Below are 25350 nucleotides of genomic sequence, written 5' to 3' on the forward strand. Positions count from 1 at the left end.
TTGTGTGCCTCCAACTATAAAGATTTAAAGAAATTATTTAATGTGAAATGAAGTGTGTCTAAAGCTTGAAAATATGTTCAAATAAAATAATCAATGCAAACCAATATATTAAAGTTTTTTTCTTAAAGTTACTGTGTTTCTCTTTAAACTAATAGACTTGAAAAAAGTCTAAAGTCTTGAAAAAATGAAAAAGAATACGTGATATAATGTTTATTTTTTCGTTTGCTTCTTGATTCGTTAGTAAAACAGGTTGAACATTTGTGGCGTATACATATTTTGTAGTTGAATCAACACAGAATATCGACAATTACGCAATTAACGAGTATGCAGAAGAATAATCGCTAACATACAACAAAAAATCAATCGATTAATAAACAAAACACCTCTATAACTACCTTCTTCATAAAATATATCCATGAACAAATGTCAAAAGAATAAACATCTGATGAAAATTTCAATGGAACAGTCACCTTGTCCCTAACGCTATTTTGTTATTAGTTCAGCAGAGTTACATTAATAAAAATTATATCCTAAATATATATTCAATATTTCTAGCAACATTATCTTGTACTTTTTAAATGTACATATTCAACTATGTTCTTAAGCATAATTTATTCCTGTATTTTTCCCACCACTGTTCATATCAAACTGCACCCATATTTCTAAGATGCACTGTACCACATCAAATACATGAATTTCAATTATGACTTCTCTTTGCCATGGTGTGGTATGTCAGAAATAAGACCTATCCTGTAATTATAATGTAATATCTCAAATGTATTGCTTTAAAAAACTAACTTTCTATAAGATATTAATATCACTATATTTATTAATTTTGTTGCTGTTAACTGCTGATATGCTTTAAGTTTAAATGTCTCCAGATCTTTGCCTTCAGAATTAATAATCTACATTCCTCTGGGGCAAATTGTCAACTAGCAACCTGGAAAAATGTGAAAAAATATATATTAGGCTACTTATAAAGTATGTTAGCATTAAGAATTTAGTGCATTTAATCCCAGACAAAATTGTACTTGAATTGTAAATCTTTCATGCTCTCTTTGTAAAAAGTATTCAATTTCTCCACTTGGGCTTCAGTAAGAAGGTTCTTCCAGTCACCAGCTATTCCTGAAAGAAGACACAAAGACAGTGAGATATTTACACAATGTGTCACAAGCTCCAAGACTCCACCAAGACTTTGTTTCTTAGAAGCGACATGCAAAATGTGTTTGAAGTGGAAAGTGGTTTAGCTCGGTGGTTAAAGTGTTGGATGTGTGATCGGAAGGCCGTGAGTTTGAATCCCAGTGGTACTGATGGAGCCCTTGTGCAAGGCCACTAACCCTCAAACTGTAAAAATAGGATAATAGCATGTGAGTGTGCTAAAGGTTTTGCTTTACCTTTCCTGAGAAATTCAGATTTCTTTTGATCCATGAACTCCTCTGGAACCAGAGAGTAGTTGGACATCTTGTTGTGCTTCATGTTCTTGAACAGACAGTTCTCAGCTATTTTCTCAATCACTTCCGGGCTCAAAGGCTTTTCCAGGAACTGGGCGATTTTCGTGACCGAGCCTTTCAAGTCCAACAGGGTATATTTAATTATGACTATGATTAGGTCTGGGTATAACAATATACATGCACACATAGAGCTTTTTAATAAATAAAGTTAGAGGTTATAATGGAGACTAAAATACAGTTCGAAGACATAATGTGTAGCAGGAGATATTTACTTGTATCATCTCCTCATATGAAATGTAGAAAATGCGGTCTTGGTCTTTTGCGTTGAGCCAGCCTTTCACATGTTCAAACCAGGAACCAAAGATTACTGTAAAAAAAAAGTCTAGTGACCAAAAAAAAAAAAAGATTAATCCTATAAGCATATTCTTTAGTAAATGCACCTAAATGTGTAATTAACAATAGTGAAATTATAGGAAAACAATCCCAGGGGTTATTACATGCTAATTAATCCGCTTCTTATTTATTGCATATAAATAAAACATAAGCTGTAAAAATCCTGTTTTGCTATAGATTATATCCTATATTTTGACTGAACTTCACCTTTTTATCACTTTCATAGCAAAAAGCCAGGTTAGTAATTTGCAGTAAAAGAAATTCTATATAATAGTTTTACTTTTGCGTTCAGAAACTTTTCCAGAAACTCATCAGCAGTGCCCGGATTCACCAGGTAGGCAGCCATCCCGTAGTAGTGGAAGGAGGATGTAAACACATCCTTAGGGTTTCGTAGTACATAAATGACCTGGAGAAATAAGTGGAGACAAGCTGTACATTCACCCATGTACTGGAATGCTAATGGAATGCTAATTTAATCCTAATACTAACATACTAACAAATATACATAATGATAAATGCACATAGTATATAGTATTTAATTTTATCACCATTTCAGCACTCAGTAATTTTAAAACTATTCAAATTAAAACGCTCATCTTTGCCGTCTTTTATTTAATTAGATGAGGTGAATTTGGTTAGTGTGTTTGTTAGCTTGTAGGCTCTTATATAACTAGATCGCTAATACGAGCAACCTGCTAAATAAGTATGGACTATAAAACTTTTAGTTTTATCTGAGAACTCATACAATTTTAGGGCCAAAGTAGATTTTTACCATTGCTTTCTGAATATAGTTTTTTTGACCAAATGTTTCATATTTTGTGTCACATACGGAGCCATCTTGAAAACAGAACCAAATAATCCCAAATTCTTGAAATCGAATCAGATTAATGATAGGAAATATAGGTCTAGGGATTCTTTTTCTTCTTTCGGCTGCTCCCGTTAGGGGTCGCCACAGCAGAGCATCCGTCCCCATACCACCCTGACCTCTACATCTGCCTCTTTTAAACCAACTACCTGCATGTAATATGTGTCAAAGAATTAAAAGATTGGATGACTAATAACTTTCTATTATTACATTCCTAAAAGACAGAGATTTTGCTCATCGGCCCAAAAACCAGTACACGGAAGCTCCAGCATTTCAACCTGCATTTAGAAGGATGTACCGTAGCTACTAGTTCAACAGTAAAAGACCTGAGAGTTATTTTAGACAGCAACTTGTCTTTTGAACATCATATCAACCATATTACAAAAACAGCCTTCTTCCACTTTAGAAATATTGCTAAGATAAAAAACATGTTATCTACAGTGAGGAAAATAAGTATTTGAACACCCTGCTATTTTGCAAGTTCTCCCACTCAGAAATCATGGAGGGGTCTGGAATTGTCCTCGTAGGTGCATGTCCGCTGTGAGAGACATAATCTGAAAAAAAAAAATCCAGAAATTACAATATATGATTTTTAAACTATTTATTTGTATGATACAGCTGCAAATAAGTATTTGAACACCTGTCTATCAGCTAGAATTCTGACCCTCAAAGACCTGTTAGTCTGCCTTTAAAATGTCCACCTCCACTACATTTATTATCCTAAATTAGATGCACCTGTTTGAGGTCGTTAGCTGCATAAAGACACCTGTCCACCCCATACAATCAGTAAGAATCCAACTACTAACATGGCCAAGACCAAAGAGCTGTCCAAAGACACTAGAGACAAAATTGTACACCTCCACAAGGCTGGAAAGGGCTACAGGAAAATTGCCAAGCAGCTTGGTGAAAAAAGGTCCACTGTTGGAGCAATCATTAGAAAATGGAAGAAGCTAAACATGACTGTCAATCTCCCTCGGACTGGGGCTCCATGCAAGATCTCACCTCGTGGGGTCTCAATGATCCTAAGGAAGGTGAGAAATCAGCCCAGAACTACACGGGAGGAGCTGGACCTGAAACGAGCTGGGACCACCGTTTCCAAGGTTACTGTTGGTAATACACTAAGACGTCATGGTTTGAAATCATGCATGGCACGGAAGGTTCCCCTGCTTAAACCAACACATGTCCAGGCACGTCTTAAGTTTGCCAATGACCATTTGGATGATCCAGAGGAGTCATGGGAGAAAGTCATGTGGTCAGATGAGACCAAAATAGAACTTTTGGGTCATAATTCCACTAAACATGTTTGGAGGAAGAAGAATGATGAGTACCATCCCAAAAACACCATCCCTACTGTGAAGCATGGGGGTGGTAGCATCATGCTTTGGGGGTGTTTTACTGCACATGGGACAGGGCGACTGCACTGTATTAAGGAGAGGATGACCGGGGCCATGTATTGCGAGATTTTGGGAACAACCTCCTTCCCTCAGTTAGAGCATTGAAGATGGGTCGAGGCTGGGTCTTCCAACATGACAATGACCAAGCACACAGCCAGGATAACCAAGGAGTGGCTCTGTAAGAAGCATATCAAGGTTCTGGCGTGGCCTAGCCAGTCTCCAGACCTAAACCCAATAAAGAATCTTTGGAGGAAGCTCAAACTCTGTGTTTCTCAGCGACAGGCCAGAAACCTGACTGATCTAGAGAAGATCTGTGTGGAGGTGGGCCAAAATCCCTCCTGCAGTGTGTGCAAACCTGGTGAAAAACTACAGGAAATGTTTGACCTCTGTAATTGCAAACAAAGGCTACTGTACCAAATATTAACATTGACTTTCTCAGGTGTTCAAATACTTATTTGCAGCTGTATCATACAAATAAATAGTTAAAAAATCATACATTGTGATTTCTGGATTTTTTTTTTTAGATTATGTCTCTCACAGTGGACATGCACCTACGATGACAATTTCAGACCCCTCCATGATTTCTAAGTGGGAGAACTTGCAAAATAGCATGGTGGTCAAATACTTATTTTCCTCACTGTGTAGATGATTGATTGATAGATAGATAGATAGATAGATAGATAGATAGATAGATAGATAGATAGATAGATAGATAGATAGATAGATAGATAGATAGATAGATAGATAGATAGATAGATAGAACTTTATTGTTATTGCATAGTACAGGTACACAGCAACGAAATGCAGTTTGGCATCTACCAGAAGTGCAAAAAGTAGCAATCGTGCAAATAGTGCAGACAAAATATGTATCATATGTACAGCTTGTGATATATATGTAAGCATATGTACACTGATTAAATATAAAGGCTATATCAGATATATGCAGAGACGTGTGGACATCATTAAGAGCCTTTGCTATGTTTACACACGGACAGTTAATTAGTTGATACCGGAGAAAGTGCACCTCTTCAAGTCAAGAAGCTTTTATATATATATATAATCATATACATTTTACAGATGTGAATTATGTATTGTTTTTATCTGTACGATTAATAAAGACAGTAATTTAAGTTCCTTTCCCCATTATTATTTTCCCCACCCAGAGGGTTAATTGTGTAAAACATGGTGGATTTGTTGTTTGATTTGAGACTTGGCGCAGAAATAAAACAAAAGTTTACTGATTAAAAATATTTTTCAGTGGAGTTTATTTATTTTATATGTTAGTAAAAAAGGGACATCGTGAATAAGGGTATGTTTTGCTGGAGGTTTTAATTTCGACTCTTTTATATTGTTATTTATTTATGTATTTAAATTTTTTTATTATAAAAATGTTAAAAACAGAAATGCGCGCTGAATTGATAGCGTTAATAAAATTTTGTGCCGTTTACAATAATTTGAATTTTGACAGCCAAATATACATATACATACATATATATACATATATTTATATATATATATATATATATATATATATATATATATATATATATATATATATATATATATATATTAATACAAAACGATTTAAAAATGTTGTTATCTAATGAATGTGTCCAGGCTGAAGATCCACATATAGAACACAAGCAGAGAAAAGATGATGATGATGATGACTGTGTCTGTTCTCAATCATGTTTACGTCACTGACTCCTCTGTCTCATCCACATTAACCCCAAACTTCTTACTGCCTTCTGCCTGCTGAATCTTATCTTCATAAAGAGTGAGAGCACTATTCTTTATACACCAGTGGATTGAAAAAGACGCAGTGTAAAATGTGTAAAATTTGTGTAAAATGTAATGAGTAAAAGTAAAAAGTTGTCTAAAAAATAAATAGTGGAGTAAAGTAGTGATACCAGAAAAATCTACTTAAGTACAGTAACGAAGTATTCATACTCCATTACTTCCCACCTCTGTCTATATCGGATGCAGAGAAGATCGTCCATGCATTCATGACCTCAGGACTGGACCATAGCAATGCATTACTAGGTGGATGTTCTGCATCATTAATGAACAAGCTACATTTACTCCAGAATGCAGCAGCCAGAGTTCTCACAAGGTCAAGAAAATATGATCACTGGCTTCCTGTTAAGTTTCGAATCGACTACAAACTACTGCTACTTACCTACAAAACACTAAATGGTTTGGCTCCCATGTATCTATGCAGTCTTGTAACACGTTACTATCCGTCACACTTCCTGAGAACTCAAAACTCTGGACTTCTAGTAGTTCCTAGAATAGCAAAGTCCACTAAAGGTGATAGAGCATTTTCACATTTAGCTTCTAAACTGTGAAATAGTCTTTCTGACAGTTTTCAGGGCTCAGACACACTCTTCCAGTGCAAGTGCAGATTAAAGACGTATCTTTTTAGCGAGTTGTACACATAACACATCCCATTTTATAACCTTGTGCTCCAGTACATCTGATCACATGCACATTATCAACTTCTGCCTGTTAACATCATGAACAGCAGCTACACTAATTCCTCTCCAATGCTTCTCTCTCTTTACACAGCCCGAAGCATCCTGAGGTTGCACCAGCTCCAGTTACGTCCCACCTCATGAAGATTATGGAACTTTGAAGAAGTAGATGCCAACCACGCAAACCATCTAGAAACGTACCAGCGCCATTTGAATCTCATTTCATGTGGAGTTCTGACCTTGGACCTCTTTGAGTGTCATTGAGAAGCTGATGTTGGATCTGTGATGATTGTGTGATGCCCACGAAGGTGTGCCCACATTGTGTATTAGTTGTTTTTTATGTAGTTAATTTTTATTATACACTCTTTTTCAAAATTTATTTTTGAATAACATGTAATGTTAAACAGTAACATATACATGCAATTATACCTCTGCGCCTGTAGGGGGGGGGGGCAATGGGACTAGTTTGCCTATGCATCACCGGAAATTTCTCTCATAACTGAGAAAGATTTAATGAAGGCAAGCCACAGTTTCTGTGTCATCCTTTTTGTTCTCCACTTTTCAATTTTTTTTATACAGCTGTCTACGGGCGCCACAACCCGGTACCTGTAACAGTTTATTGGGGGCTCGTCCGGGATCTTCTCCGCTGTCAGGGTGGAAGATGATCCAGTGATACAGACACCTGGGACCAAAGGTGACCAGCCAGGGAACTAGCCACTCATTGGGGAGAGAGATTTGATACGGTTTCAGCCCAGGTGACCCATTGCGTGAAAGAGGGAAGCACTCATGGCAGACAGTGAGAGGAAAAGCTTGGTGTGGACCATGAAGAAAGGCCTGCTCACCCTTTCTGCAGATGAACTGTTCCAGATTGCAAAGTCGCTGGGTCCTGTGCCAGGGTGGACCGGTCTCGTTTGGCACCTATGGATGAGGAGGCTTGTTTCGACTACATCAGCAGTTTCATGCACAGTAAGCACTTGCAAGAGTCTGAGGACGAAGGCCTAGCTCACTTATTAGAGTTGAAAGAGGTAGTTGATGTAACTATTCAGAGTCATGTGTCTGACATACAAATGTGTGTAAAGGTAATGCTGTCTCACATGTTCCACTGTCAAACTTACAAGTTGATATCACTGGTGAGGAAACTCAAGCTAATGTTAATGTAAATCCAGTTGATGGTGAGACTGTTGAAATTGATGCTAATGCAATACACCCTTTAGCAAACACAGCTATCAACACACACAACTCAGAAATACAGAAATTACTGGCTAGCTATGAGGAACTTAGTAAGAAGATCACACAGTACATACCCACCTCCACTCTGCAGTCCACACTCCATTCACCTGCAAAGTCACAGTTCACATCACAGAATAGGGACACATTGAACACTAGGCGTTTGGGTGAATATCCCACAACTGTTGCTCATGACAAGTTGGTCTCCTTAAGAGAGTTGTCCTATCTACATCGTAGAGAGTTCAAGATTTAGGGTGGTCAGATTGGAGATCATGGTTCAGACATCAGTTATAACAATGTTTGCCGCCAGATTGAAGAAGGGGTAAAGGAGCAATTTAGTGATGCAGAAATTGTTAAAGCTGTCCTCAGGGCAATAAAACCTGGAAATTTCAAAGATATGCTTATGAACAAGGAAGATCTGACTATCGAAGAGTTAAAAGTTTTTCTTTACTCCCACCTCGGTGAGCAAAACACCTTGGAGCTTTTCCAGGAGCTCATGTGCACCAAACAGAAGGACAATGAGACACCTCAACAATTCCTGTATAGAGCAATAGGGCTTAAGCAAAAGATCTTGCTGGCCTCAAGACATGCTGAGACAGATGTGAGGTACAGTCCAAGCACAGTTCATAATGTTTTCCTCCATACTGTTCATCAAGGCCTGGGGCACAAACATGATGAAATCCATCGAGAACTCAAACCATTGCTTGCAGATCCTAGTGTGACTGATGAGACAATCCTAAAACAGATACATAAGATAATGAGCGATGAAAGTGGAAGACAGAGGCGTTTAGGTCCGGCCACCTGTCAAAGGCTCACGACTGTGCACAGTGCTCAGGCTGAAGCAAATGTCATTCAGTCTCCTGGTGTCAAGGAAGAAAAAGTGGAAAAGAAATCAAAAACAGATGTGATCCAACAGTGGACAGACAAAGTTGAGAAGCTGACCAGCCTTGTAGAGGTTATGCAACAGTCAGTACAAACACAAAAACCGGGACAAGTCAGGCATGCACAGAGAGGTAAGACAAACGACAGGAAGGAGAAACCATATGGATGTCACAAGTGCATTGAACAGAACTACTCCACTTGCACTCACTGTTTCCGTTGTGGAGAAGACGGTCATAGAGCAGTGGGATGTCTGAAGAAAACGGTGCAGCAGGAAAACTGGAGCCAGTCCCTATTGGGGGACAGACAGTGACTGGATCCCTAAAGACCCAGACACACACCCGCCATACCAATGACCCAGACACACAAAGAGTGACAGCCGTTCAAGCACAAGGCATGACAGAAGTTCAAAGTCAGAGACAAACAAACCCAACCTCTGGTACACCATTTCACATCCTACCGAACAGCAAAAGTGGGCGTCTTGCCAAACTCATTGGAAGAAAAGCTCTCACCTACTGTCACCTGAATGGTTTAGCTGTGACTGCTTTGTTAGATACTGGAGCTCAGGTGAGCATGATTGACAGAGATTGGAAAAACAAATACTTGCCAGATACCATTGTTAACTCGCTTAGCGAGATTTTTCAGGATGGAGAGGAGCTGAAAGTCTGTGCAGTTAATGGTGACATGATTCCATTTGATGGCTGGATATCTCTAACAGTTAATTTGATGGGAAATGAAAATCCTGCTCTGTCAGTCACTGTGCCATTTCTTGTCAGCAGTCTTACCCTGGAGAGGCCACTACTGGGATTTAATGTGCTGGAGGAGATGATACAAGCACAGCCTGAGCAGCTAGTCCCCACACTCACTACCCTACTTTGTAACGCCATGTTGATATCAACCGATAAAGCAGAGCTTCTTGTAGCCTTCATCCAGGTCAGCAAACCCTCTGTACAGTGTGGACGTATACGGACTGGCAGACAAGATGTTGCCATTCCAGCGGGTCAAGTAGCCTGGATAAAATGCCAAGTCCCACCAAGCATGGACTCGTCTGATTTAGCCTTCCTGTTTGAACCTGACGATAACGCATTGCTGGCCGACCTGGATGTTGGCGATGCTCTGTTGGAGGTGCAAAACCCAAGGAAGCCATATGTAGCTGTACCTGTTGGAAACAACACAAAACACTCCATCCTTTTACCAAGAAAGACAGCTCTTGGCCGCATTCATACTGTTGAGAAGGTGATTCCAGCGGGCCAGGCCAACAACCCAACACCCACAGTAACCATCAACAGTGCTGTTTTAACCCCTGATGGCCCCAGCCCACCTCCATGGCAACCTAATGTTGACCTTAGCCATCTTAACGAGGAAAAAATGGTAGTGGTCAGTGAAATGCTTCGCGAAGAAGCTGGCGCAGCTGGTGAAAACGATATTGGATGCATACCAAGCCTACAGATGTCGATCACACTTAAGGACACAATACCCGTGCAAAGGACTTACTCTTCAGTCCCTAAGCCACTCTTTAAAGAGGTAAAAGAGTACATACAGGAACTGTTGCTCAGAGGCTGGATAGTTAAATCCAAATCCCCGTATGCTGCTCCAGTTGTCTGCGTCAGAAAAAAAGATGGAAGCTTGAGGCTGTGCATTGATTATCATCTCCTGAACAAGAAGACTGTCCCTGACCGACATCCTCTACCTAGAATACAGGACCTGACAGATACCCTTGGTGGCAATACCTGGTTTAGCATATTGGACCAGGGCAAAGCCTATCACCAGGGTTTTGTTGCTGAAGATTCCCGCCATTTCACCGCCTTTATCACTCCTTGGGGGCTTTATGAATGGGTCCGTGTCACATTTGGATTGTCGAATGCCCCTGCAGCATTCCAGCGAAGCATGGAAGAAATGCTTGGGCCTCTCAGAGATGAGTGCTGCATCCCATATCTTGACGATGTGCTCTGCTATGCAAAGACATTCGATGAACATGTGGATTGAGGCCAGAGAAATGCGAGCTATTCAAACAAGAAGTCAGGTATGTGGGCCGTCTTGTGTCAGCTGAGGGGATCAGAATAGACCCCCGTGACTTGGAAGCTGTCAAAACCCTGACGAGTAAAACACCACAGACAGTTGGTGAGGTGAGGAAGCTGACTGGATTCCTGGGTTATTACCGCTCATACATTCAGGATTTTTCCCGAATTGCAAAGCCGATCTATGAGCTGCTTCAAACGAAGTCAGGAAAAACCCGGATCCCAGTACGAGGTAAAAGTGCTGGGGGACCACAATTACCCTCCCGAGAACCTGTTAGCTGGACTGCTGTACACCAGGGGGCCCTTGAACAATTGGTCACTCTCTTGACAAGTCCACCTGTTTTGGCATACCCTGATTTCCACTTGCCTTTACTTTACATACCGATGCTTCAGACCGAGGCCTTGGAGCAGTCCTATACCAGCGCCAGGATAGCAAACTGAGAGTCATAGGATATGGGTCAAGAACACTCACACCAGCAGAACGCAATTACCATCTGCACAGTGGGAAACTGGAGTTCCTTGCACTGAAATGGGCAGTGTGTGAGAAGTTCGCGATTACTTATACTATGCTCCACACTTTACATGCACCTCGATGACAATTTCAGACCCTCCATGATTTCTAAGTGGGAGAACTTGCAAAATAGCATGGTGGTCAAATACTTATTTTCCTCACTGTGTAGATGATTGATTGATAGATAGATAGATAGATAGATAGATAGATAGATAGATAGATAGATAGATAGATGAATAGATAGATAGATAGATAGATAGATAGATAGATAGATAGATAGATAGATAGATAGATAGATAGATAGATAGAACTTTATTGTTATTGCATAGTACAGGTACACAGCAACGAAATGCAGTTTGGCATCTACCAGAAGTGCAAAAAGTAGCAATCGTGCAAATAGTGCAGACAAAATATGTATCATATGTACAGCTTGTGATATATATGTAAGCATATGTACACTGATTAAATATAAAGGCTATATCAGTGCAGAGACGTGTGGACATCATTAAGAGCCTTTGCTATGTTTACACACGGACAGTTAATGAGTTGATACCGGAGAAAGTGCACCTCTTCAAGTCAAGAAGCTTTTATATATATATATATATATATATATATATATATATAATCATAGACATTTTACAGATGTGAATTATGTATTGTTTTTATCTGTACGATTAATAAAGACAGTAATTTAAGTTCCTTTCCCCATTATGAGGAAAAAACCCACAAAACGCCACCCAGAAGGTTAATTGTGTAAAACATGGTGGATTTGTTGTTTGATTTGAGACTTGGCGCAGAAAAAAAACAAAAGTTTACTGATTAAAAATATTTTTCAGTGGAGTTTAATTATTTATTTTATATGTTAGTAAAAAAGGGACATCGTGAATAAGGGTATGTTTTGCTGGAGGTTTTAATTTCGACTCTTTTATATTGTTATTTATTTATGTATTTAAATTTTTTTATTATAAAAATGTTAAAAACAGAAATGCGCGCTGAATTGATAGCGTTAATAAAATTTTGTGCCGTTTACAATAATTTGAATTTTGACAGCCAAATATACATATACATACATATATATACATATATTTATATATATATATATATATATATATATATATATATATATATATATATATATATATATATATATATATATATTAATACAAAACGATTAAAAATGTTGTTATCTAATGAATGTGTCCAGGCTGAAGATCCACATATAGAACACAAGCAGAGAAAAGATGATGATGATGATGACTGTGTCTGTTCTCAATCATGTTTACGTCACTGACTCCCTCTGTCTCATCCACATTAACCCCAAACTTCTTACTGCCTTCTGCCTGCTGAATCTTATCTTCATAAAGAGTGAGAGCACTATTCTTTATACACCAGTGGATTGAAAAAGACGCAGTGTAAAAATGTGTAAAATTTGTGTAAAAATGTAATGAGTAAAAGTAAAAAGTTGTCTAAAAAATAAATAGTGGAGTAAAGTAGTGATACCAGAAAAATCTACTTAAGTACAGTAACGAAGTATTCATACTCCATTACTTCCCACCTCTGTCTATATCTGATGCAGAGAAGATCGTCCATGCATTCATGACCTCAGGACTGGACCATAGCAATGCATTACTAGGTGGATGTTCTGCATCATTAATGAACAAGCTACATTTACTCCAGAATGCAGCAGCCAGAGTTCTCACAAGGTCAAGAAAATATGATCACTGGCTTCCTGTTAAGTTTCGAATCGACTACAAACTACTGCTACTTACCTACAAAACACTAAATGGTTTGGCTCCCATGTATCTATCCAGTCTTGTAACACGTTACTATCCGTCACACTCCCTGAGATCTCAAAACTCGTGACTTCTAGTAGTTCCTAGAATAGCAAAGTCCACTAAAGGTGATAGAGCATTTTCACATTTAGCTTCTAAACTGTGAAATAGTCTTTCTGACAGTTTTCAGGGCTCAGACACACTCTTCCAGTGCAAGTGCAGATTAAAGACGTATCTTTTTAGCGAGTTGTACACATAACACATCACATTTTATAACCTTTTATAACCATGCACATTATCAATTTCTGCCTGTTAACATCATGAACAGCAGCTACACTAATTCCTCTCCAATGCTTCTCTCTCTTTACACACCCCGAAGCATCCTGAGGTAGCACCAGCTCCAGTTACGTCCCAACTCATGAAGATTATGGAACTTTGAAGAAGTAGATGCCAACCACGCAAACCATCTAGAAACATACCAGCGCCATTTGAATCTCATTTCATGTGGAGTTCTGACCTTGGACCTCTTTGAGTGTCATTGAGAAGCTGATGTTGGATCTGTGATGATCGCAAATGTTGAGCTATTTTATGAGTTGCTCAGTAGCTCCTGGTTAATCTCAAATAACTGTATTAGACTGTAGAAAGGACATTACTCATAATCTTACATTCCAGTGCTCATGTTAGTTCTCACTCTCCAGTGTTTTGTATTGTTTTATAATCAGTCTATAATCAAGTCTATAATCACACTCTGAGGATGGGTTCACCTTTTGAGTCTGGTTCCTCTCAAGGTTTTTCCTCATTACATCTAAGGGACTTTTTCCTTGCCACAGTCACCATGGCTGCTCATCAGGGATAAATACACATCGTTCACCTTAACTGTTAAATTATGTAAAGCTCTGCCTTCTGTCTTTTAGTCAATGCCAGTGTCTTTAAGCTATACAACTTAGAAGGTCTCACCACAGTCCTATAAACTTTCCCTTTTACTCTTGCATATACCCTTCTATCACAAATCACTCCTGCCACTCTTCTCCACCCAGTAGGGGCAGGCTCTTTTCAACCTGCTCCCTACTCTCACCACAAATCACAAAATTATCCGTAAACATCATAGTCATCTGTCAACCTGTCCATCAGCCCTGCAAACAGGAAAGGGTTCAGGGCCGATCCTTGATGCAGTCCAACCTCCATCCACCTTGAACCAGTCAGTCGTTCCTACTGCACACATCACTGCTGTCACACTGTCCTCATACATGTCCTGCACCACCCTCACATTCTTCTCTGACACACCTGAATCCTCATACAATACCACAACTCCTCTTTCGGCACCCTGTCATACTCTTACTCTAAATCCACAAACACACAAAGCAGTTCCTTTTGACCTTCTCTATACTTTTCCATTAACATTCTCAAAGCATATATTGCATCCGTAGTGCTCTTCCTCAGCATGAAACCATACTGTTGCTTACAGATGGTCACCTGTGCTCTCAGCCTTGCTTCCACTACTCTTTACCATACCTTCATGGTAGTCAAAAGTTTGTTGAACAATCTGGTTAAAAACTTCACTCCCATCTCTTTTAAACATCCCCAAGCTTCTACTGGTATGTCATCTGGTCCAACCGACTTTTTACTCTCATCCTCTTAATAGCTGCTCTCACTTCCTGGTTATTAATCCTATCCACTTCCTACTTCACCATCTACACATCGTCCTTCTCTCTCTCATTTCCTCATTCATCAGCTGCTCAAAATACTCCCTACATCTTCTTAACACATTCTCCTCACTAGTCAACACATTTCCATTCTTTATTGCTCTAAATTGCAGCACATCCTTCCCAGCTTGGCCCCTTTAAGTTCCTGGGAGTTCACATCTCTGAGGATCTGTCCTGGCACTAGAACACTTCGGCTCTTGTTAAGAAAGCACAACAACGACTGTACTTCTTGAGAAGTCTCAAGAAAGCTCATCTGTCCCAAGGGGTTTTAAAGTTTCTACCGCTGCATCATCGAGACTGCATCATGTGTGTGAATGCAAAGCCCTGCAAAGGGTGGTCAAAACCACCCGACGCATCACTGGCACCCAACTACCTGCCATTGAACACCTTCACCACAGCAGATGTCTGTGCAGATCTCAGAACATTCAATCTATCTATCTATCTATCTATCTATCTATCTATCTATCTATCTATCTATCTATCTATCTATCTATCTATCTATCTATCTATCTATCTATCTATCTATCTATCTATCTTCACCTTCATAGTAATCATACAGACCTCCATCTGATGCTGTTTAGCTACACTGTCCCCTGCCAACACCTTACAGTCTCCAATCTCCCTCAGGTTGCATCTCCTACATAGAACATAGTCCACCTGTGTGCACCTTCCTCCACTTCTATACGTAAAAACAATAGGACTAAAATTGAAAAATAAAAAATACCAGTCAGAAGTGTTTCTCGTTTTGTAATCCAAATATGTGTACAAATGCTTTTGGACATACTTTCATTTAAACAGGCACTGTACCTACACCATAACTTATCATTTTAGTCAGAACCTAATAGAAGAGTGTATAGTAATACTTTTGGCTTGACTTTAAAATAAAAATCGTTCATCATGCTGTGATGTAAATGAGTTGAAAAGATGCGTGGAGAGGGCCTTTGCTCCAGATTGAGCTGTATGACCCGTTCCTGCTCCAGCCAGGGAACCCGCTTCCAGTTTGGTATGGTGTGCACCGGAGTGAGATCTCCCTCACTGTGGATCAAAGGAACGATCTCCTGCATCCATGTCGTGCCTACAGAGAATTAAAAACCCTCGTGAGAAAAATTAGAGCTCACACAAACATGACTAATTCTATTGTACTAACATCTGCAGTGGTTATGGAAATCTCTCTGGGCATGAAAAGCCCTGGGTTCTTCTGGGAACTAACATTCTAATTTCTTCCTTTACTGCATTCAAACGTCAATGAAAGTTATGGCACTTACACAAATGCAACATTGCATTTGTATTTTCTACATTTTCTACATTCTGTATTTCTGTCCGACCACTAATCTTTTGCATTTAGATTAATTGTAAATCTTATGAACTAATACTAGAGGTGGAAAGAGTACTAAAATATTCAACTCAAATGAAAGTATTATTAATGTGATGAAAGTTTACAGAAGTTCAATTGCAGCTGTGAAAATCTACTCAGGGTAAACGTCACTTGGTTGTTAATTTAACAAGAAAAACAGCAAAAAGAACATGTGATCTAAATACTAAACTGGTTTATGTTTAAACTAGTTGTTAATTAATAAACATTGTAAACTTTGTAAACATATTTATGGAGTTCATTTTCTGCCAAAAGTATTGCGAAAACTAATTAACGTGAAAGTGATTGGAGTCTGCACATATTTTATTTTTTAGGCAGTTATTCTCCCCATTCTCTTCTTGTTTCCACATTTTGTGTATGTGTTACCAAATTGTGCAGTTAAACTTCATAAAATCGAACAATCTAGCAATTCAATCATGCACTTATTGCAGCAGTGGCTAACTCGTACAGGTGTCATTAATAGCAATAATACAAATCGAACCGTGTATAATCTTTTTGTTCAAGATAAAAATTTACTTTAAGAGTACAATTTTCTTTTATTTTGTCTGAAATACAACATTTGTGTAAAGAATAGGGTTGAAGCTAAGCCAATTTGTGTGCAGTTATATGTAACTGTTTAGACAATATTAAAAAGATGTATAAGACACTATGTCACTGAAATTTGGTTAATAGATTGGTCTATCTATCTATCTATCTATCTATCTATCTATCTATCTATCTATCTATCTATCTATCTATCTATCTATCTATCTATCTATCTATCTATCTATCTATCTATCTATCTATCTATCTATCTATCTATCTATCTATCTATCTATCTATCTATCTATCTATCTATCTATCTATCTATCTATCTATCTATCTATCTATCTATCTATCTATCTATCTCTCTTTGTCTTCCTTTCTATTTCCAGATGTCACACTAAGTACCTTTCTAGCTGTCTCCTTATTACTTCTGCAGTAGTTGCCCAATCATCCAGCACCTCTTCACCACCACTGAGCCCCTGTCTGACCTCTTCCCTAAATCTCACACTACAGTCTTCCTCCTTCAGTTTCCACCATCTTATTTTTCTTTCAGTCCTCACACTCTTCCTCTTCTTCTTCACCTCAATAGCCATCATACAGATCATTATCTGATGCTGTTTAGCTACACTGTCCCCTGCCAACACCTTACAGTTCAGTTACAGTTCCAACTACCTGCCATTAAACACCTACACCATTAGTGGGTGACAATATATAAATCAGATTTTTGGATTTTGTCTAAGGTGCAATTTGTTATGAATATTTCACTTACCTTTTTGTGTATAATCCCACCATCTCTCACCCACTAACAATACAGTTATATTCAATTACCTGTAATTGTTCAGCATTTGCCAGTTGATTCTGGTTATCCATCTTCACACCTGCACAAATTCACTACAGCCGCCACGAGTCACATTGAAGTACCGTCAACTCCCCTATTTTATTATTGGGCTACAGGTTCAGTCTGATGTACATAAAACTCTGCAGACTTTGTAAGTACAAAGTTTAAAGTAAAACACAGCATAATACAATAAATAAAAAAGCACAGAAAATAATTTTTTGTTAAAAATAATTATAAAACTAAATAAAATAAAACTTTTGTTTTTGCGATATATTAAAAATGTTTCTTTTATTAAAATTGTATTATGTCATTGCACTTTAAATTGTAAATGTGGTATTTAAATTCTAAACCAGCATGTTTAATATTAAGATCCCCATGTCCTTTTTTGCGCTACACAGGAGACCCCACGTCCCCTTCCTTTTAAATATGTAACCAAGTGGCGTTTTCTCTGAGTACATTGTGAACTTAAATGAGCTACTGTTTATGTTTATACAAGTAGATTTTTTAAACCCATAATTTTACTGGTAGACTTCCATCAATATAACAGGACTTTTACTTGAGTAGAATATTTCAGTACTCTTTCCACATTGAGCTGAAAGGTGGGTAAAGCAGTGGACAAAAACAGCCAAAGTTACACACATATCAACCCTAAATTGATGAAACCAAACTGTCAATAACTTGGTTTGATTATGTTACTAAATGTTATACAATCAGTACTTGGGCTCTTGCACATGCTCATGAGGCAGTGTAATGGCTGTCTCTTTTACATGGTACTGTGCTTTATTATTAAAATTTTATCGATAAGCCTACATATCTTTTACACAGACGTGAAATAAGTTCCACTAGACTATGGAAGTCAATGATGTGCAAATATGTGGCCTACAAATAGCAAAATGCAGTGTTCCACCGGAACTCGCGGGGCTTACATTCTAAGACCACATGGAGTTCCAAAAATTTGCGAATACACTTAAGAAGAAGTACAGATACTCATGTTTTAAAATACTCGTGAAGTTAAAGCACTGACTATATTTTTTGACTCAGGTTAAAGAAAAGAAGTTTGGGCTCTGACATGTTCTTAAGTAAAAAACCTGTTTTAGTGTCATGCTGGTAACTGGAAGTCACGTCATATTATTATTAGGCCTGTCAATCGCTTAAAATATTTAATTGCACCTTAAACGCACATTTCTATCTGTTATAAATGTACCATATATTTAAACTTTAGATTTTAATACTCTAAGCAACATGGACATTATGGATGCTTTATGCACATGTATGTTTATTATTAGTAAAACCAAACTCCACATAGAGAATGAAGACAAACAATTATTGTAAATGTTTTAAAGTAATTATAGTGGTTTAAATTACCTAAACACCAAACAGAACTTTTGCCATACTTCCAGAAACTGTCCCTTTTCTACCTTTTATACCGATTACATAATCAGAGAATATTTGTTTTCGATGTAAACTGGTTTATGTAAAAGACATTTCGAGCTTTCTATACATATATTTATTAAGTCCGTGAGGCAAGTATTCCCTGAGATTCAGGTTGTCTTATTTGTGTTTGTGAAGAGAGATGACAGAGATGGCAAAGAGCGCCCCCTGTCTGTTTTCTTTATTTTACAAAAGCACAGTGTTTTGTTGTTATTATGAGTGTATACAAATAAAAGTAGACCCTTTACAGATTTAAATAATTTATTTCTCTTATCTAGTAAAGAATGGAAGTTGTGAATAAATGTATGTTGCGCTGAAGGTTTTAATTTCACCCCTTTTATATTTTTTTTATATTTAGTTGATTGATTTATGTATTTATATTTGTAATAAAAATGGTCAAACAGAAATGCACGCATTGATAGCGCGTTCATACATTTGAATTTTGACAGCCCTAATATATATATATATATATATATATATATATATATATATATATATATATATATATATATATATATATATATATATATATATATATATATATATATATATATATATATATATATATATATATATATATATATATATATATATATATATATATATATATATATATATATATATATATATATATATATATATATATATATATATATATATATATATATATATATATATATATATATATATATATATATATATATATATATATATATATATATATATATATATATATATATATATATATATATATATATATATATATATATATATATATATATATATATATATATATATATATATATATATATATATATATATATATATATATATATATATATATATATATATATATATATATATATATATATATATATATATATATATATATATATATATATATATATATATATATATATATATATATATATATATATATATATATATATATATATATATATATATATATATATATATATATATATATATATATATATATATATATATATATATATATATATATATATATATATATATATATATATATATATATATATATATATATATATATATATATATATATATATATATATATATATATATATATATATATATATATATATATATATATATATATATATATATATATATATATATATATATATATATATATATATATATATATATATATATATATATATATATATATATATATATATATATATATATATATATATATATATATATATATATATATATATATATATATATATATATATATATATATATATATATATATATATATATATATATATATATATATATATATATATATATATATATATATATATATATATATATATATATATATATATATATATATATATATATATATATATATATATATATATATATATATATATATATATATATATATATATATATATATATATATATATATATATATATATATATATATATATATATATATATATATATATATATATATATATATATATATATATATATATATATATATATATATATATATATATATATATATATATATATATATATATATATATATATATATATATATATATATATATATATATATATATATATATATATATATATATATATATATATATATATATATATATATATATATATATATATATATATATATATATATATATATATATATATATATATATATATATATATATATATATATATATATATATATATATATATATATATATATATATATATATATATATATATATATATATATATATATATATATATATATATATATATATATATATATATATATATATATATATATATATATATATATATATATATATATATATATATATATATATATATATATATATATATATATATATATATATATATATATATATATATATATATATATATATATATATATATATATATATATATATATATATATATATATATATATATATATATATATATATATATATATATATATATATATATATATATATATATATATATATATATATATATATATATATATATATATATATATATATATATATATATATATATATATATATATATATATATATATATATATATATATATATATATATATATATATATATATATATATATATATATATATATATATATATATATATATATATATATATATATATATATATATATATATATATATATATATATATATATATATATATATATATATATATATATATATATATATATATATATATATATATATATATATATATATATATACTTGCTTCCACTACTCTTTACCATACCTTCATGGCAGTCAAAGTTTGTTGAACAATCTGGTTAAAACTCCACTCCCATCTCTTTTAAACATCCCCAAGCTTCTACTGGTATGTCATCTGGTCCAACCGACTTTTACTCTCATCCTCTTAATAGCTGCTCTCACTTCCGGGTTATTAATCCTATCCACTTCCTACTTCACCATCTACACATCGTCCTTCTCTCTCTCATTTCCTCATTCATCAGCTGCTCAAAATACTCCCTACATCTTCTTAACACATTCTCCTCACTAGTCAACACATTTCCATTCTTTATTGCTCTAAATTGCAGCACATCCTTCCCAGCTTGGCCCCTTTAAGTTCCTGGGAGTTCACATCTCTGAGGATCTGTCCTGGCACTAGAACACTTTAGCTCTTGTTAAGAAAGCACAACAACGACTGTACTTCTTGTAAGTCTCAAGAAAGCTCATCTGTCCCAAGGGGTTTTAAAGTTTCTACCGCTGCATCATTGAGACTGCATCATGTGTGTGAATGCAAAGCCCTGCAAAGGGTGGTCAAAACCAACCGACGCATCACTGGCACCCAACTACCTGCCATTGAACACCTTCACCACAGCAGATGTCTGTGCAGATCTCAGAACATTCAATCAATCTATCTATCTATCTATCTATCTATCTATCTATCTATCTATCTATCTATCTATCTATCTATCTATCTATCTATCTATCTATCTATCTATCTATCTATCTTCACCTCCATAGCAATCATACAGACCTCCATCTGATGCTGTTTAGCTACACTGTCCCCTGCCAACACCTTACAGTCTCCAATCTCCCTCAGGTTGCATCTCCTACATAGAACATAGTCCACCTGTGTGCACCTTCCTCCACTTCTATACGTAAAAAAAATAGGACTAGAATTGAAAAATAAAAAATACCAGTCAGAAGTGTTTCTCGTTTTGTAATCCAAATATGTGTACAAATGCTTTTGCAGTTATATGTAACTGTTTAGACAATATTAAAAAGATGTATAAGACACTATGTCACTGAAATTTGGTTATTGGAAGTCAATGGGAGACATTTCTATCTGTTATAAATGTACGATATATTTAAACTTTAGATTTTAATACTCTAAGCAACATGGACATGGGGAAATATAGATGCTTTATGCACATGTATGTTTATTATTAGTAAAACCAAACTCAACATAGAGAATGAAGACAAACAATTCTTGTAAATGTTTTAAAGTAATTATAGTGGTTTAAATGACCTAAACACCAAACGGAACTTTTGCTATACTTCCAGAAACTGTCCCTTTTCTAACTTTTATACCGATTACATAATCAGAGAATATTTGTTTTCGATGTAAACTGGTTTATGTAAAAGACATTTCGAGCTTTCAATTCAATTCAATTCAATTTTATTTGTATAGCGCTTTTAACAATGAACATTGTCTCAAAGCAGCTTTACACAGATAATGTGGTGATTAAACGTAAATATGTTCTTTGTAAGTATGTTTGTCCCTGATGAGCAACTGTGGCAAGGAAAAACTCCCCGAAATGGCATAAGGAAGAAACCTTGAGAGGAACCAGACTCAAGAGGGAACCCATCCTCATCTGGGTTGCACCAAATGTCCATTTGAAGCAGATATACAATGTTGCGGGTTACAGTGATGACGATCAGAAGCAAACTGCACTCCGAGTCAGTGCAGCAGACCGCCGACACCAACTACAGTCAATCCATCCTCAAAGCACCGTTCTACTCGAATTACATGGAACCACCCAAGGTGTTGATGAGATACCGTCCCAAGCTGCACAGAAGTGTAAAGATCCACGGAGGAGAGGGGCAGGAACAGTGGTCACTGGAGCCTCAGGAGCATGTTTAACTCGACCGAGAGAGAGAGAGAGAGAGAGAGAGAGGGTGACGGGAAGAGAAGGATATGGATTATTAAGTGTCCCTATTGGTGTATGAAAGTTAATGTCACTGTGCAGTTTGGACTCCGGCAAGACTCGCTATGGCAGCATAACTAAAGGGAGAACCAGAAGGTAACACAGACATGAGGATCTCTGGGATGAGGCGACCCACCACACCACCGTCAACAAACCCGAGTGAGCGTGTGAATGTGAGGGGCGACAGCATACAAATATACCAGTTCACCAAACACTCTATATCCATGCTCCCACCAGATCTGAGCCTTTACCTAAGAAAAACCTACTGATAAAAGGCTTGACTAAATAAATAAGTTTTCAACCTCGACTTGAACACTGAGACTGTGTCCGAGTCCCGAACACTGATTGGAAGGCTGTTCCATAACTGTGGGGCTTTATAAGAAAGATCTGCCCCTGCTGTAGTCTTCATTATTTGAGGAACCAACAGATAGCCAGCACCTTTTGATCTAAGTAGGCGTGGAGGATCATACTGGTACAGAAGTTCACTCAGATACTGCGGTGCGAGACCGTTAAGTGCTTTATCGTCAGTAGTAATATTTTATAATCAATGCGAGATTTGATTGGGAGCCAGTGTAGACTGATTAAAACAGGGGTGATGTGGTCATATTTCCTAGATCTAGTGAGGACTCTTGCTGCTGCATTCTGAACTAACTGAAGCTTATTTATGCACTTACTCGAACACCCAGACAGTAAAGCGTTACAGTAGTCTAATCTAGAAGTAACAAAAGCATGAACTAGTTTTTCTGCATCCTGTAACGACATCATATTTCTAATTTTAGCTATATTTCTAAGGTGAAAGAAGGCGATCCTGGTAATATTATTCTATACATATATTTATTAAGTCTGTGAGGCGAGTATTCACTGAGATTCAGGTTGTCTTATTTGTGTTTGTGAAGAGAGATGACAGAGATGGCAAAGAGCGCCCCCTGTCTGTTTTCTTTATTTTACAAAAGCACAGTGTTTTGTTGTTATGAGTGTATACAAATAAAAGTAGACCCTTTACAGATTTAAATGATTTATTTCTCTTATCTAGTAAAGAATGGAAGTTGTGAATAAATGTATGTTGCGCTGAAGGTTTTAATTTCACCCTTTTTATAATTTTTTTATATTTAGTTGATTGATTTATGTATTTATATTTGTAAAATGGTCAAACAGAAATGCGCGCCGCATTGATAGCGCGTTCATACAATTGTGTGCTGTAAAAAATTATTTGCATTTGAATTTTGACAGCCCTAATATATATATATATATATATATATATATATATATATATATATATATATATATATATATATATATATATATATAAACAAATTTAAAACATTTTTTCCTAATAAATGTATCCAGTCTAAACATCCACTATATAGAACACAAGCAGAGAAAACTTGATGATGATCAGTAGTGTTTCTGTTCTCAGTCATGTTTAAATCACTGACTCCCTCATCCACGTTGCCACCAGACTACTTGTTGCCTTCTGTCTGCTCGTTGTGAGCTTTGTAATCTAGTCTACATCTGTGGTGTGTGAGATCTAGGAAATTATCCACCAGAGAATTGGAAAAAGCCGTGCAATGACAATAAATCGGTTAATGGGCTGAAATCAGTGCGTAAAAAAAAAGAAAAAACATTTACATTTTACCAAATGAATAGATTCAAACTAAAGTAATGAGTCTGTTTTGAAAACGTAAGAAGTAGAAAGTACAGTTGTTTGTGTAAAAATGTAGAGTGAAATTAAAAAGTTACAGTAACAAAGTATTTATACTTCATTACCTCCCACCCCTGAAATCTACTAATGAAGAGCTGTGATGGAGTCTTTTTTTCTTCAAACATGTTCAATTATGAAACGTAATTTACCTGCATTTGATTGATTGTACCAATATTAGTTAATTAAAAGTTAGGCAGTTTACCTTACGTCTAGTGAGTGGCCAGTCCATCGTATATGTTTCTTTATGTGGCTCTCAGGAAAAAAAGGTTTGGACCCAGGTGCTGTGAACCCAAAAAGTCCACGATAAAAAACCTAAAAAAAAAAAAAAAATGACAGAGGGGATAAAAACCCAGATTTCGGAAAAGTGACGATCAGCACGTCGTCCGGCCGGAAAGTGAAATCTTCATTATATTTTAGACTCTCAGGAGGATGCAGCTGTTTGGGCACATAAACCCCTTTATACTCACAATATAAATCTGCTTCAGTCATTTCAGCAAAGGCAAAAGAGAGACTGCGTGCTGAGCTCCTTTCT

At 35.2% G+C, this 25350-nt stretch overlaps 1 protein-coding gene across 1 annotated transcript; it reads right to left on the reverse strand.

The window, feature by feature from the left end:
• Positions 1–1009: 1009 nt before the first annotated feature.
• On the reverse strand, positions 1010–25350 carry LOC124389035 (sulfotransferase 2B1-like). The gene is made up of 6 exons (XM_046854235.1): positions 25171–25350; positions 15551–15764; positions 2129–2250; positions 1725–1823; positions 1395–1576; positions 1010–1125 (listed from the first exon to the last, which is right to left on the reverse strand). Exons 1-6 carry the CDS (start codon positions 25305–25307, stop codon positions 1010–1012), a joined length of 870 nt encoding a protein of 289 aa, XP_046710191.1. The 5' UTR covers positions 25308–25350.

The sequence above is a fragment of the Silurus meridionalis genome, chromosome 7 (genome assembly GCF_014805685.1).
Source record: "Silurus meridionalis isolate SWU-2019-XX chromosome 7, ASM1480568v1, whole genome shotgun sequence".
Taxonomy (NCBI): Eukaryota; Metazoa; Chordata; class Actinopteri; order Siluriformes; family Siluridae; genus Silurus; species Silurus meridionalis.

What these genes read in the sequence shown, in the direction of transcription:
- LOC124389035 (XM_046854235.1), bottom strand. Translation starts at nt 25,307, where the DNA reads ATGACTGAAGCAGATTTATATTGTGAGTATAAAGGGGTTTATGTGCCC. An exon ending in ATCGTCACTTTTCCGAAATC is followed by an intron (nt 15,765 to 25,170) that starts TGGGTTTTTATC and finishes TTAATTCTCTGT; the next exon opens with AGGCACGACATGGATGCAGG. An exon ending in ATTTTAAAGTCAAGCCAAAA is followed by an intron (nt 2,251 to 15,550) that starts GTATTACTATAC and finishes TTATTTCTCCAG; the next exon opens with GTCATTTATGTACTACGAAA.